The sequence below is a fragment of the Balaenoptera borealis genome, assembly GCF_965194805.1.
Source record: "Balaenoptera borealis genome assembly, chromosome: 15".
NCBI lineage: Eukaryota > Metazoa > Chordata > Mammalia > Artiodactyla > Balaenopteridae > Balaenoptera > Balaenoptera borealis.
The window spans coordinates 82,883,959-82,898,588 of NC_138871.1; the positions used below are offsets into that span (position 1 = coordinate 82,883,959).

At 45.8% G+C, this 14,630-nt stretch overlaps 1 protein-coding gene across 8 annotated transcripts in view; it reads left to right on the top strand.

Moving 5' to 3' along the window:
- The window catches only part of LOC309612166 (uncharacterized protein), a 38,363-nt gene extending 24,115 nt beyond the window's left edge, over positions 1–14,248 (top strand). The window contains exons 3-8 of one of the 8 annotated variants that reach the window (XM_082357536.1): positions 624–807; positions 3,386–3,428; positions 3,691–3,753; positions 5,122–5,471; positions 9,195–9,354; positions 10,152–14,248. In XM_082357536.1, coding sequence (XP_082213662.1) covers positions 778–807; positions 3,386–3,428; positions 3,691–3,753; positions 5,122–5,339 — 354 coding nt within the window. In that variant the 5' untranslated portion in view covers positions 624–777 and the 3' untranslated portion in view covers positions 5,340–5,471; positions 9,195–9,354; positions 10,152–14,248. The other 7 variants (XM_082357538.1, XM_082357539.1, XM_082357537.1 and 4 more) reach the window with 7 other exon arrangements.
- Positions 14,249–14,630: the final 382 nt, after the last annotated feature.

The following is a 14,630-nucleotide window of genomic DNA, read 5'->3' on the forward strand; positions in this document are numbered from 1 at the left end:
TCTCACTTACCTCTCAAGCATCCCAGCAATGTGGCTATTATTTTCCCCATGTCAACATGAGGACACGGACATTTAAAGACTCGCCCAAACTGGCATGGCGGGAAAGAGGTGGAGCTTCTCTGGCTCAGAGCTTGTGAAATACCCATGGCATGGTGATGAAGACAGTCTGGCAGAACCCAAGGTTCTTGTTGACAATGATTGAAAAAACTGTCTCTTTTCCTTACATTAGCACCATTTACTTCTTTGGTAGGTTAAGTTAACATGGGGGATTATCTGAAGATAGTGAGAAAAAATAGAATCGAATTCTAGGCTACCTGTACAACATTTTAATAGTCTGGTGACTCTGTCTGGAATATATGTAGCTATCACTGTGACCAACAGGACATTTAGCCATCTATGTTGATCCATTACACTGGCACCAGTGGAATCCTACTGGACCCAGTCTGCTGTGTGGCTTTTCTCTGTAATGGAATCATTGATTCCCTAGCACGGAGTTGAGTTGTGTGTCCCAGCTTTCTGTTGTTTTTTTGAAATAAATTTGTCCTTTGTTAATCACTATTATATGGAACGGAAAGAGCTTTCCAATCAGTGATTCACTCAAGGCCTCCCTTTGTGATCTGAAGCTGATGGAGTGAGGGCAACAGTTTGGATCTTGTAATCCCAACATCTTGATGGCCGTTACGTCACATTCTACTGCTCCATCACGTGGGGAAAGAACATCATACTGAGAGCCTGGAAACTGGAAAAGTGTAGCTGACACTTCTTCATCTTACCTAGATGCCATGCGTTACACTGAAGGCTTCACAGGTAAGGTCTTATTTTGTCATCGGGACAACCCTCTGAAGTAAGTACAACAATCTACATTTCAGGGAGAGGAAACTATGTCTTAGGTCAGGGCTGTCTAAATCCAAAAGCCATTCTCTCAACCACTTTGCTACACCGTCCTTTGGTTATTAGTAGGTGCTCAATAAACAAATGGATTATTGAATAAAGGATGTTGTCTTTGACACACAGTCACTCCTGACTTTTGGGTGAGTTTTTTCCCATCTTTAGTTTTTATAGTCCCATCTTTAAAATGCAAATATTAGATTAGGAAACCTCTAAACTCCCTTCCACTGCTGCCTATCTGTGATTCCAGGATACACTTAAGTGTCTGGTTATCTGATTCATTTCAAGGTCGCCCAACTAATTCTCACCTCAGAGACCTCCTAGAAAACATAGAGAATGATCATGTTATGGCTAATCTCTATTTTATTGAGTTTAATCATTTCGTTTAATTGATTTGCTCATTTTTAACCCTCCTTCCTAAGGATTTGAGAATTTCAAAATTAGAGAGGAGCAAAAAAGAACAGAGTAAGGCAAACCAAGTAAAATGAGACCAGGGTAAAGTCAGTCAGTAATCCAGACACACGAAGGCTTAACTCCTTTGCGAAGGGTGGATTCCATCTCCGGCTGTGAGCTTCTTAGTGATCAGTTTTTCTAAGAGACAAAAGAGGGGCTCCGTGGGGGCCACCCAACTTCATAGACAAGGTTGCAACTCAGCTTTGGCTGGAGCTAGGCAGTGGGCCTGGACTTGATGCCCCCTCTTGGGCTGACGACAACTTCAGAGACAGACCCATCTCCCTGCTGCACTGAGGCCTCATTGGGCTGTGATAAACTAGAAAAGACAAGACCAGGGTTCGGTGGAGCTTGGGCGGCCCCTTACCGTGGTTTCAGCACATGAAGCCACAAGGCAGAGTCTGGTGGACGTGGGTGCCCTTGGGTCTGTTGGAGGAACAAGAGGGAGGCAAGGCTGGAGGGGGCAGAGGGTGGGACGGTGGTTACTGGAGCTGAGAAGGCTAAGCTGGAATCGAGTTGTTGATTCGTGCAAGGGGATGAAGAACTGGAGCCAAAAGGGGGTTGTGAGACCTGGGAAGAAAGCAGAATGTGAGCAAGAGTGAAGCAGACAGGCTGGAGATGTCCTGGAACAATTCCAGAGGAAGAATGTGGGTGACAGTAGTGTCTTTTAATGCCGTCACCACATGGGCTTGAAGGGAGGGGGCCATACGGGGTGTATTTCAGGAGCTGGAGCCGGTGGGCAATGGACAGGTCCTGGGCTGGGCCCACCGTCTTATCAGTCCAAGAGCATCTCTGCGGCCCCGGGCAAGGAGACCCTGCCCAGGAGCTGCCTCAAAGTCAGTTCTCATTCTGTGTGACCCTAATTCCCTGTCCCTCACCTCTTCCAAATGGCTTCACTAGAGGTCTTGGCGAGGGGCTTGACACTCAAGATGGACACTGAAACTCCCTGAGTGCTCTGGGGTTGAACAAACTGGAAAGAAACAGCCTTTTGTGTTCAGGATGTGACTGATCTGGGAGAGGAACCTGTGCTCACAGATGGAAACACCTGTCCCTTTGCATGGCCAGAGGCACATCTGCTAATCATGCGGATCTTTCTTTGTAAATGGCAGAATTCAGGATTTTTGCTGGGAGTAGGGAGTAGCGGGGGGTCATGGTGTCAATCACACTGCAGTGGGATGAAGCCTGGCCCTCCTCTGCCCCAGCGTGTGTGAACTTACCCTCCATTGCTCAAGTTCAAAACCAACACCCTCTACTAACAGCCATATTTCCATTGCAGACTTTGGAGAAGAGTAACTCACTTAAAACTGAGTCAGGGTTGGCAGGAGCCCTCGCTGGAAGGGCCACTAGATCCGCATGCACTTTCTCACGCTTTTATTCATACCATTTGCCATTTGAAACACTTTGTAAACTGTAAAGCACTCGTAAGTATCAATGAATGCAATTTACTCATTCATTCAACAAATATTTGCGGGGCATCTAATGTGTACCAGATGCTGGGCTAAGTGCTGGCCATGCAGACATGAATAAGACAGTCAGCGTCCTCAGGGCCACAGAGAGCTGTGGAGGGTGAGAGAATGTAAAGACATTGTCACAAGCAGGGTCTGTCAAAGCAAACCAGAAGTGCGAACGGGAGCCCTGAGGCCCCAGGCCCCCGCGGGTGTCAGGTGGGGATGGAGAGTTTTAAGGCGGGGAGGGTTCAGGGAAGGAGATTCCTGAACTAAGTGTTGAAAAAGTGGTCCAAGTTGGACCATGGGGCAGGACACAGTCCAGACAGAAGGAACAAACAGGAGCAAAAGCCCTGAGGCAGGAGAAAGCCTGCTGTAGGAGAAAGAGCTCTCCCCGTATGTCAGCACATGCAGAACAGGAAGAAGGAAAAGGGTTAGCTTGTTTGCTGGTGAGGATGGCAAAGGCCATGATGGGTCACAGAACGAGTCTGAGCTTTTCAAAATAGGTGATGGAAAGATACTCAATTGTTTTCAACAGGGAGAGGTTTTGTTTGTTTGTTTGACTCTTGATTGCTTTGTTAGTATTGTTTTTGTTATTGCAGAAAAGATACTCGGTCCACACCAGAGGGTTCTCATTCTGGAGAGGTATGAGAATGAACTGTGGAATCGTTTTAAATGCACTCGGCTGGGTACCACTGGAGCTGTGGTGGGTCTGACCCCAGTGTGTGGAGCTAAGTGATTTCTGATCAGCACAGGAGGGCCCTGGAGCGGCACCGAATGTGGGTGACGGGACCGGAGACGGGCGGTGAGCAGTGAGGCCGCTTCCCTGACGGTTCAGGTGCACACGAAGATGAATGGGCACCGTGGGCTCTGGAGCATTGCGGTTGTGTATTTATCTGTTTCCTAGGACTCAGTTCACTCGTCTCCCACCCACTGGAGCACCCACTGGATGACATGCAGTGGACACCAGGTAAGGCCGCCGTGGACCTGCTCCAAGGGCCTGTGGTCTAATGCAGCATCTTCACCCTGCCGCATATGAAAATCATCTGGAGAGCTTTTTAAAAAATGTAATGTTGTGAGCCCCACCCTAGATCATTTAAATGAGAATCTCTCCTGGGAAGGATGTAGTCCTAACTGAAGCGCAAGGTAGGAGATGAGAACGTGCCAAAGGTTACTAGGAAAAGGAGGCGACGTGTCCTGAGCGTGCAGAGGAAAGGGCTCGGGAGGGTGGGCTGGAGGAAGAGGTGGATGTGAGGGGTGTGGATAGAGACTGTGGCAACCAACACCTTCCCCGGGGACAGAAACGAGCCCTTTCATTCCAGAAAGACACTGCACAGGACTGCAACATCGTCCTGGCTCTGCCACCCCCGCTGTGCTGTCGTTCCAGGCAATGGTCTAACCTCTCTGTTCTCAGTTTCAGCACAGGTAAACTCCCACAGACTCGGGGCTTGAACAACGGAAATTCATCACCTCATGGTTCTAGAGGCGGGAAGTCCAAGATCAAGGTGCCAGCAGGGTTGGTTCCTTTTGAGGCCCTGAGGGAGAATCTGTTCCACGCTCCCTCCTGGCTGCTGTGGTTTGCTCTGGCCTCTTCGGCATCATTGTCTTAAGAAGCATCACCCCAGTCTCCGCCTTCATCTTTACATGGAGTTCTCCTTGTGTCCATGACTGTGTCCAAATTTCCCCTCTTTATAAGGACTCTACTTATACTGGATTAGGACCCACTTTAGTGACCTCATTTAATTTGATTACCTCTGTGAAGGCCCTCCAAATAAGGTCACATTCTGGGTTTAGGCCTTCAACATATGACTGGGGCGGGGAGAGGGGGGGCGGGTAGATATAATTTGACCTATAACAACTTGGAATAGAAATTTTATTTTTATTATTATTATTATTTCTACCCCTTTTTGAACATTAGGTGCCAGACTCTATGTAACATTATCTTATTAATCCTCCCCAAGCACTGTGCAATAGATGGTACTGACCTTATCTTAGAAATGAAGAGGCTGAGCTGCAGTGAAGTTTAATAGGTGGCCTGGGGCTGCAGGAAGCAAATGGCCTGGGTCACCAACAGGGAGCGAATGGTGGAGCCTTTCCTAGCTCAGACCTGGCTGCATGTTACCCATTACGTTTCCGTTAAGGATGGGGCAAGCCTGACCGACCTCATAAAGCCCTTTCAGGTTTCTGAGACCTGTCTTTTTCATTTGGAAAGAGGAAAGGCCTGTTTGGCTTTGCCATTCTCGAGAAAATGCAAGTCTGCAGGGCTCACGGGAAAGGTATGCGTGTATTGAATTTGTAACAGGATACTGGAGTCCTGGCTGTCTTTCTTTATTCATAGGGTCTCAGAGCTGGAGGTACAGTACAGGGAGGAGGACAGGCGGTTGTGTAATTCTCTCAGGAAGAAAGCCAAAACGAAAAAGAAGAATGCAAGCAGCGTCGGCACACAGGCGATTTTACAGAAAAGCGATGAATGTTCCACTGTGTCCTGAAATGGTCATGGAGCACCGCGCTGGAGGAACTGCTGCCTTTTGCATTTTCGCGAGAGGCATGATCTAGGCTTCATAAACGATCAGCTGGTCTGCTCAGCTCAATTCAGCTGTGTTCGAGGAACAGGAACTGAGCAGCTGTTGAGGCTGCATGCTCACATCCAGAGACAGTTCATGCTCTGCAGCACTTTGGAGTCTGCAGGTAGCTACAGACCCACAAAGAGATCACCTTGGAATTATGTGCAGAAGAAAGCTGGGGGGCAGCCTGAGCCAGCCTGGAGCAGGGTGTGTGTGTGTGTGTGTGTGTGTGTGTGTGTGTGTGTGTGTGTGTGTGTGTGTAATCAAGGAGGGCTTCCTGGAGGAGGCAATGGATGCATCTTAGAAAAGAGCACGTACGGAGTAATGGGGTAAAGTGAGGAAGGCAACAGCACAAGCAAAAGCACAGAGGCACAGGACAGCACGCATGGGGACCAGCAGACAGGGGTGTTTTAATTCAGGCAAAATGTGCCTCTTTTGGGGAGATGACTGCTGCCAAGCTTCTCTTCAAGGGTTAAGACAGCACATCTGAGCCTCTTCCACTAGAATCTCATGGGGCCTGGAATCGAGTACAACCCCCAACATTACAATTCTGTTTTGGCACAACTGGCTTAGAGATGCCAAATATATACTCAGCGGAATCTGAAGCTGAAAAATCAAAGCCCTTTAAGGAAAGGATTAATTATTAAGAGCATATCTATTCAAGCTTAGCACTTAGGAACCAGACACAGATTGGTTCTGAATAGAGCAGTGAAGAGATTCTGCACGTAATATTTAGATTCTTGTGCCATGACATCTTGCAAAGTGTTAGCTGACCCAGGTAATAAAAAGCGAAGTTCATATACCCCCTGCTAGCTATTAAGATTCGTCCACTACCTTCTCCTGAGATCACCCAAAGATTAGCCAAATATTAGGGAACATATCCTGCGGCTGCAAAGTTTTATGTACTGTGTCTTCCTGCTGGTAAAATGACGCTTAGTTTGTAAAAGTAGCAAGGGGCAGAAATGCAGAAAAAGAATCTGTTGTTAGTGTAAATATACTCCCCTCTACTGTGTTATGCTAACGGGGGTATCAGATAAAACCACATCACAGAGATACATTTTTCCTTGGAACAGAAGACTGTTTTCTTTGTAATGTTAATCCTAATGTGGTTTTGAGAAGAATATTAAATATTGATGAATCTTTTAGAAAAGTTGTAGATGATAATGTGTCTTAATTCATTATAAAACCTTTTTAAAGACACTGATGATTATTCTTTCAAAATTACCTTTCTGACTGTAAACACTTTGACTTCTATTCAAAGGGAATTTTTACTATTACATTATCAATCTGCAGTGGAATTCATCCTTAAGGCAGGTACTTCAAAATCTGAGTCCTGTCTTGCACTGTTTTTAAGGTGGCACATTTGGGATTGCATGGCTCTCTGTCGTATGCCTGGGTGTCATTCAAGAGAAACAGAAGTTACTTTCAGTACTTAAAACAGGAGGAATTTAATCCAGGGAATTAGCTGCATTGGAGAAGGAAGATTGGAGAGGCCGAATAAATAGCAAATAGAACAAAGCAACCCAGAGATTAGCTCCAGAAGGAAAGCCAGGACCATCCCAAACTGGATAGCAGGGGGATGAGGCGATGCTGCCCAAGGCCAGAGGCCAGGTGTCCAGCAGGGCTAGAAAGGCTACAGTGAAGAAGGAAAGGGTAAACACCCCGGCTCTTCCCTTCCGCTAGCATTCCCATTTCTCATCCAAGACACTCTTTGGCCAACTGGAGCCCAAAGCCAGCTGAGAAAGGAGCCTGGAACTGCAGCTTCGGCCCTAGCACAATGCAGACTCTAGCAGAGGCAAGGCCAGGGATCTGCACAGCTTGTCAGCTTTTCACCACCTTTACTTATTGGCAAGAGAGAAGGGGCAACGACGTATGAGCCCCTCTTTGATTAAGACAGGTGAAAGGAAAAAGGGGAGGAGAGAGGAAAATGTTTCAAGTAGAGAAACAGAGAAACAAGCTGGAATCAGAACCCTGATCTTCCTTTCCATCTTTTCCTCTACCCTCTGGAGTCTGCCTGGTGTGTTTTCCCATTTCTATTTTCTATTTTCTTCTGACTTTTCATATCTCACTCCATACCTTTAAAAACTTACCCCCAAGACCTAATGGGTTCCTCCCCGAGAAGTATATTTGTTGGGGGCATCCAGGGAAATTTCTGTGGGAGGAGCACGTGCTTCAGGCACAGAAGGATGGATGCCCTTCTTCCCTCTTGTCATTTGTCTTTTTGCACACGTGGCCCCTCCCTTCTCATCTGCTGCCAGCCTGTATCTCCTGAGAGCAAGGACTCCTCCATGCCTTATGGTCTGCTGTATACAGTAGGTGCCCAATAATTAGAGTTAGGATTTGAAACTTGGCTCTGCCATGAACTAAATATGTGACATTGGGGAAGGTCTAAATTTCTCTGAGTTCTATTTTCTCACCTGAAAAATAGAATGAGGGGTTCTTAATACCTACTCTTCATAGTTTTATAGGGATGACTTACAATCTACAAGCATTTGCTTGGAACATTGTAGCTTTGGTTATTAATCATTTTTAATGCATCATTCTTGCCTCGGTCACTGCAATAACCTCCTAATGGGTCTCCCCACAGCTACTCTTATCTCCCATGGTTTATTCTCAACATAGCAGCCAGGGTGATCCTTCTGAAATGTATTCTGCACATCACACCTCATTTTCAAGCCCTCCCATTGGCTCCAGTACCCTCTTCCCTTGCTGTTTACATGGCTCACCTCTCATCCCCTTCAAGCTGTGCTCAATGTCACCTTGTTACTGAGGCCTCCTCTGACTCTTCTATTTAAAATTGCACCTCACCTTCCATACCTTGTCAGCATCCTGGCATTTCTGGTCCTCCTTCATCTTTTCAACTTTCCCTTTTGCCCGGAGCACTCAGCATCTTCCCACGTACTCGCTCATTCTCTCGTGGTTAGGTCTGATTCCCTTACATACATTTCAGCTGGGAGAGACCAGGGTTCTGGTTCTGCTCTTACCACACGGGTGGCAAGGCCAACCCCCCCCCCATCGCCCCACTGCCAGGATTTCAGTGACCTCGTTATTTCCATGAACAGCGGTCCAGATGAGCTCTAACTTGCTCTCAGAATTTAAATTCCATCCTGTTAGCCCGTGCACATGTTTTCAGAAGCCATTCTCTGCGAGTGGAGCGCACCCGTATTTCCCCTCACTTATCTGTCCCCATGTCAGGCTGGAGGCAGCAGATTAATTACATGAGAGGCTAACTCACAAATGAGTGAAAGCCAAGTGAAGAGGCTTCCAAAGAACATCTCTGGAGGGACGGGGTCTCAGAGGGCATCTGGCCTCTCGCCCCTTCGCTCAGGGCTCTTGCCTTTCTGCAGTTCCTATGGTGGTTGCTTCATGATGGTAGGCGGGGAGGGGTACAGTATGCCGAGAGCACCAGGGTCCAAGTTAACCTTGCATCTCTCTGCAGAATAACGTCTGAGCCCCTCAGCCCTAGGTGCGAGTCCGTCCATCCATTTATCTGTCCACTCGATGACCTGTTTATTCCTTTCTCCAGTCTATTGTCCTTGAGGCACTAGATGCCTTTATAAGGTATCTCTACATTTATTGCAGTTCCTCTCAAATCATTAGGGTTTTTAAAATTATTATTTCATTTTTTCCCTCCTTGAGCCCTTGCTCATGCTATTCGCTTAGCCCTCCATGTCTTTGCCTATCAGAATCCTCATCACCCTTTTAAGTGCCTCTGGCAGAGATTGGCAGCACCCACTAATAACAAGGGGGCCCCCCCTCCATTCCCCAGCTGCCCTTGCACTTGGTGAGTTGTGTGACTAATTCTGGCCAGAGGACAGTGGATGAGAATGACATGCGACCCTTGCAGACAGAGGTGTCCTCTCGACATGCTCTGCTCTCCCTCTGCCAGCCAGCTGAGGCCAGAAGATGGCAGAGTCTCAAGATGGACACAGCCCAGCCCCCGGAGAGGGCCCCTGGAGGACAGCCAGTCCGAGAAGGGCTGCTGAAAAGGGTTGCAAGACTCCATGGTGAGTGAGAAATAACTTTGACCGTGGAAGCCACTGTCAATTTTGTGATTATTTGTAAGCAGGTCAGTCATTCAACAAATACATATTGGTGGTGATCAATATGATGATGAACTACATATAATAACGAACAGAACATACTTAGAACTTGCTCACAGGGAGCTTGTAGCTACGTGTGGGGAACAGATTTTACTCGCTTATCACTGGATGTATCCAAAGCGTAGGAAGTTCTGGGAGGAGTTGGGCAGAGGAAAATGAGAGCCTGGCGTGTATACTTTGGTCATGGGGACACCAGTGAGATGGAATCCAGCTTGAAGATCTGGAAAGAGTCCCCAGGTCAGTAAAATCTTAGCTAAGATCTGAAGGATGAGGGCACTGGAGGGAGGGCTTTCAGGAGAAGGTTGTTCAAGGTGTCCAGGCTGAGCTGGAGGAAGGTCAGTGGGTTATCTGAACACACAGTTAGTTTAACCCATGATAAGGATTAATACATGTTTGTTAAATGAATGACCCATCATTAACTGATAATAGGAAAAGATTGAAGGAAGTAGAAGCAAGAAGAGGAATAAAAATTTGGGCATGAAAGGTACCACCCCAGAAAGAAAAATACCTGCATCTATAAAAAAAGAGGTATATGAGGTGTTGCCCTATTAAGAAATCTCCCTCAACCTCAAACCTGTTGCAATTAGAGGGAGGAATGTGAAGGGCTTTCTCAATCTGTCCTTTGTAATGTGACGCTTTGTAAGGGGTTTATTCTGTATTGTGTTTAGAAGATTCCTCTAAGCCTGGCTTTCTCTCCACAGGCACCGGGAAGCCATACAGGATCCATCAGACAGAGGAGAGGAGATTCTGCTTTTCATTCTACAGAGTGGAAAACAAAAACCGATTAGTGGATCTTTATGGCAAATGTGGACAGAGTGTTTGGGAGAAGATGCAGAAATCTATTTCTAGTCTCCTGCAGGAACACAATAGAGTAACCCTGTGTGCTCTTCACTGGTTGATGAACAGAAAATTTATATCTTATAATCTAAACCGTCAGAGTTTCCTTTATGTAATGACAGTAGACTATACACAGCTACCTTTGTGGAACCTAAAAACATCATTGCTCAGGGCCAGATGTAATGCGCAATAAATAATTTAGCAACAAAGCTCCCCTCATTCTATTTACGGTAAGTTAGAATTCATCTCCATGGCCCATGTGAAACAGCACTTAGTGGATGGCAAAATCCAAATATATCTCCAGTGTAACCTGATTCGCACTGAAAGGGCTCCAAGAATTCCAAAGATACTGCAGAGCTTGGAATTCCTTCTGCCCTCCAAATCAACATATGTCCTTTTTTCCCTCCTGGTTGCTTTTGCTCCAAATAACTCAATGCCTGATGTGTAGGTCTATTTGTTTGAACCTTGGAATGAATTTTTCACCTCCTAAAATGCTTTGGATAGAAACTGTGGCACCTCAGTCCCTGGGTGCATGTTCATATTTTTGTGTCTAAAGAGTTTTTCGCTGCAATATGCACGGCAATCATGTGATGGCCAGGGAGATTCTTTGACGGATGTGGAAACCAAGGCTCAGAGAGCCTGGGGCTTCCCCAAAGTGGTCAAGGGGTGCTTTCTTTCATCAAAATATTTTAACGAGCACCTTTTACTGGCAAGGTGTTATAGTCACAACGGACACTGGGTTCCAGTGTTGAAAAAGACAGAGGTGATCGCTAACCTCATCCAAATTATATTCTAGTGGAGAAGACAGGCATTTACTATTTATGCAAATGATGACTGCTTTAGGGCTGTGGCAGTGCCACTGCAGATGCTTGGGATGACAGCGAGCATGGGTACCTGCTCTGTCCTGGAGGCCTGGGAACGCGTCTCTGAGGAAGCAGCATGAGCAGTTAGATTTAACTGTTTCATAGAAAGAAGGGGAGAACATTCCCAGTAGAGGGACAGACAGGCGGAAAGGCCCCGAGGCAGAACTTATTTTAACACAGGAAGAAGATCTTCAACAGGTGGCAGAGGTCTTTAAATTCACACCTTTGAAGCCAACTAACCAGGCTCCCTTGCTGTTAAAATGAAGAGACCTTGTAGCATTTGGCCTGACTGCGGTCTGAGAAGACCACCTCCACCTCCCAGAAGAAGATTTTAACCTCCGCTTAGCATGGAGGCTGCTTTGGGACACGAGGGACAAGTGAAAACAACTCATGGCCAGAATGTATGAATTAATGGTCAATGAAAGCAACGTTTGTTTCCTGGAATGAGATGGAGGCAATCATGTAAGAATTATAATATAATAGTGTCCTAACCTTGAATGGGATAAAAACATTACTGTTGTAATGCTACCCAGTGGGTAACAGTAGCTCATGTTTTGATGGCACTTTCATATATAATGATTGTCAGCCTCTCAACAACGGTGTGAATGTGTACGATCTGATTCTCCTCATCTTACAGTTGAGGTTACTGGAGTTTAGAAGATGAGGTTACTGGAGTTTAGTTTTGCTTATGTGACTCAGTTACTAAGAGGCAGAACTTGAATCCAAGCCCTTTGCCCTGCCTGTTGCATTTCCTCTGCTCTACCATGACCCCTGGATTCTCCACACTGCAGCTCTGTAACCTCGAGTGAATTCCTTAACCTCTCTGCACCTCAGTGTTCTGATTTGTAAAAGGGGGAAAATAATAATACTGACTCACAGGGTTAATGCGATGATTAAGTGAGTTAATATAGGTCATATGCTTGAGACAGAGCCTAGCACATAGGAAAAGCTGTACAAGTGTTAGCTATATTATTGATTCTCTTTGTTATTATTACTAGTTTAATATTTTAATTTTATATTAATAGCATTTGACCCTTCCATCAGTTTATTCTGAAACTAATAATGAGTAGATAAGATCATCAAAAAGGATATTCTTTATTCTTTTTTGATAAATGGAATCTATTAAAATCAGTTTAATGGACCTTGACCTTCAAAGGAGTCATCAGACTTGGGCTAAAGTGATCACTCCCTTTTCTAACAAACCTGTCAGTCACAGCACAAGTAGTGAATGCCTGACATTCGTTCATTCATTTTCAATATAACATGCACTGAGCACCTACGGTATGTCAGACACTGTTCTAAAGCAAAGTAAGCAAAATCCCTGCCTCTGTAAGGCTTACAGCCTAGTAAAAAGAAAGAAAGAAAACAAAGACTCAATACATACTATATTCCAAGATGATAAGCGCTTTAGAGAAAAGTACAGCAGGAAAGGGAATGGGGAGGCCAGGGTGAGGGGGGTTTAAATTCGGTGATCGGTGGCCACCTCACTAAGAAGGTGACATTTGTGACCGGACTTGTGGGGGTAAGGGAGCCACCCCCGTGGCTTCCTAGGTTAATAGCCTCCTAGGCAGACTGTTTCCTATGTGTCCTCTAGTTGCTTCATATTGGTTTTTTTGTGAGGAAAGAACCTTACCTTTACACTTGATTAATTCAGTAATCATTTTCATTCATTTATTAAGCATTTTATGATTATTTGCTTTGTTCGAAGCCCTGTCCTGGGTGCTATGGCTCCAGATGAACAATGCCTCATCCTGGCAATTACTGTGTAATTCACAGTGTAACCGGGGAGACTGAAAGTCCATCCGCAATAACCATACCGTGTGATAAGGTCTGCAGCTCAGGGAACTATGGGAGCACAGGGAGATATTCCTCAACACCAAAGGTGAGAGAGAGGGGGTCAGGGTCTCAGGGCAGGTGACAGTCAAATGAGCCTTCGTAAAGGGAGGGGACTTGATTAGGAAGACCAAAGAGGAAGGGCGTTCCAGGCAGAGGACTGTGCACCGTCAGTGACAGGCACAGTGGTGTCCTCTGGTGGCTGGAGCAAAGGATGGGAGGAGGGTGTTGTAGGAGAAAGTCTGGCAGGTTTGTGAGCACAGGAGGCTCACACGCTGGGATAAGGGACGTGACTGTTTTTCCTGGACCTGGTAGGGGTCAAGGAAGGATTTGGAGCAAGAGTGGGGCATTATCGTATTGGTTTGTTAGAATGACTCTTTCCACGGCTGTGTGTGGGAAGGATCGGCTTTCTAACGGTACCCGATCATAGTTCTAGAGATGGAATAGCCAAAAACATGACGGATTATGAAGCCTGCCAGACAGAGGGACTTAAGAGCTGGTGCTGGATTCTAGACGTTGTAAGAAGGGCGATTCGACAGGACTTGATGATGGCGTGGCTCAGAGCCTGAGGGAGGAGGCCAGGAAGGGTCCCAGGCTTCTGACGTGGGTGACCCACAGGACCATGATGTCACTGAGTATCTACCACGTGCCCTGCCTGTGCCCATCAGAAGCAGGCAGCCTGGCAGGTCCTGATCCAGGGTTCCATGACTGACAAAGGCCCATCGTCTTCCCACCACATGGGGACTGAGGTGGCTTGTCTTCTATGTTCAGGAGATGCGCTCACAGTAACAGTTTGGAGAGCATTAGCCACACACCATACACTGTTTGGAGAGCTTGATAGTAACTTTCACACTGTGATCCTTAACTGCCCTCCAGATGGTTGGTACCATTTTATATTATTGATATTATTTCCTTTTTTTGTTATTTCCATTTTATAGAGGAGGAAACCAAAGCTCAGAGAAGTGAATCAACCTGCCCAAAGTCACCCAACTACTTACTAGTCGAGTCAGGACTTGAATCCAGAACAAGTAAGAGGACCTGCATTCTTAGTTAACACCCTTCCCACTTAGGGTTTTGTCGTTGCTTTGTGTTTTGTTTTGTTTTGTTTTGTTTTGTTTGTTTTTTCAATAGCTTCACTTAAGAGAAGGGGTAGGGTGGAAACTTCAACTAAGTAAAAATAAACTCGTGTTGAGAAAATATTGACTATAGAAAGAGAGCCTTATATGTATAACTGAATGACTTTGCTATACACCTGAAACTAACAAGACATTATAAATCAACTATACTTTAATTTAAAAAAAAAAAAAAGAAAGAAAGCTTGAAGAAACATGGGTCTTACATAAAGTGGATTCAATAACAAGCTTATTGGTACAAGAAGTCACGCTTTCACTTTCTTTGAGGTTCCCCAAAATATACATATATTAATCAACCATCATTTACTGAGTATCGGTCTGCACTGGGGGTGTGCTGGGAATGGAACAGTAAATAAGATAAACGCTACCTACGCCCTCAAAGAGCTTACCAAAAAGGAAACCAAAAGTGAGGCTACTGTGTGGGCCCCAAGGTGAGTCTCTTTCTACCAAATTTTAGAGACTGAAACCTCAAAAACAACTTGTCTTGACTGTGCTCGGTAACCTAACGTCCCAA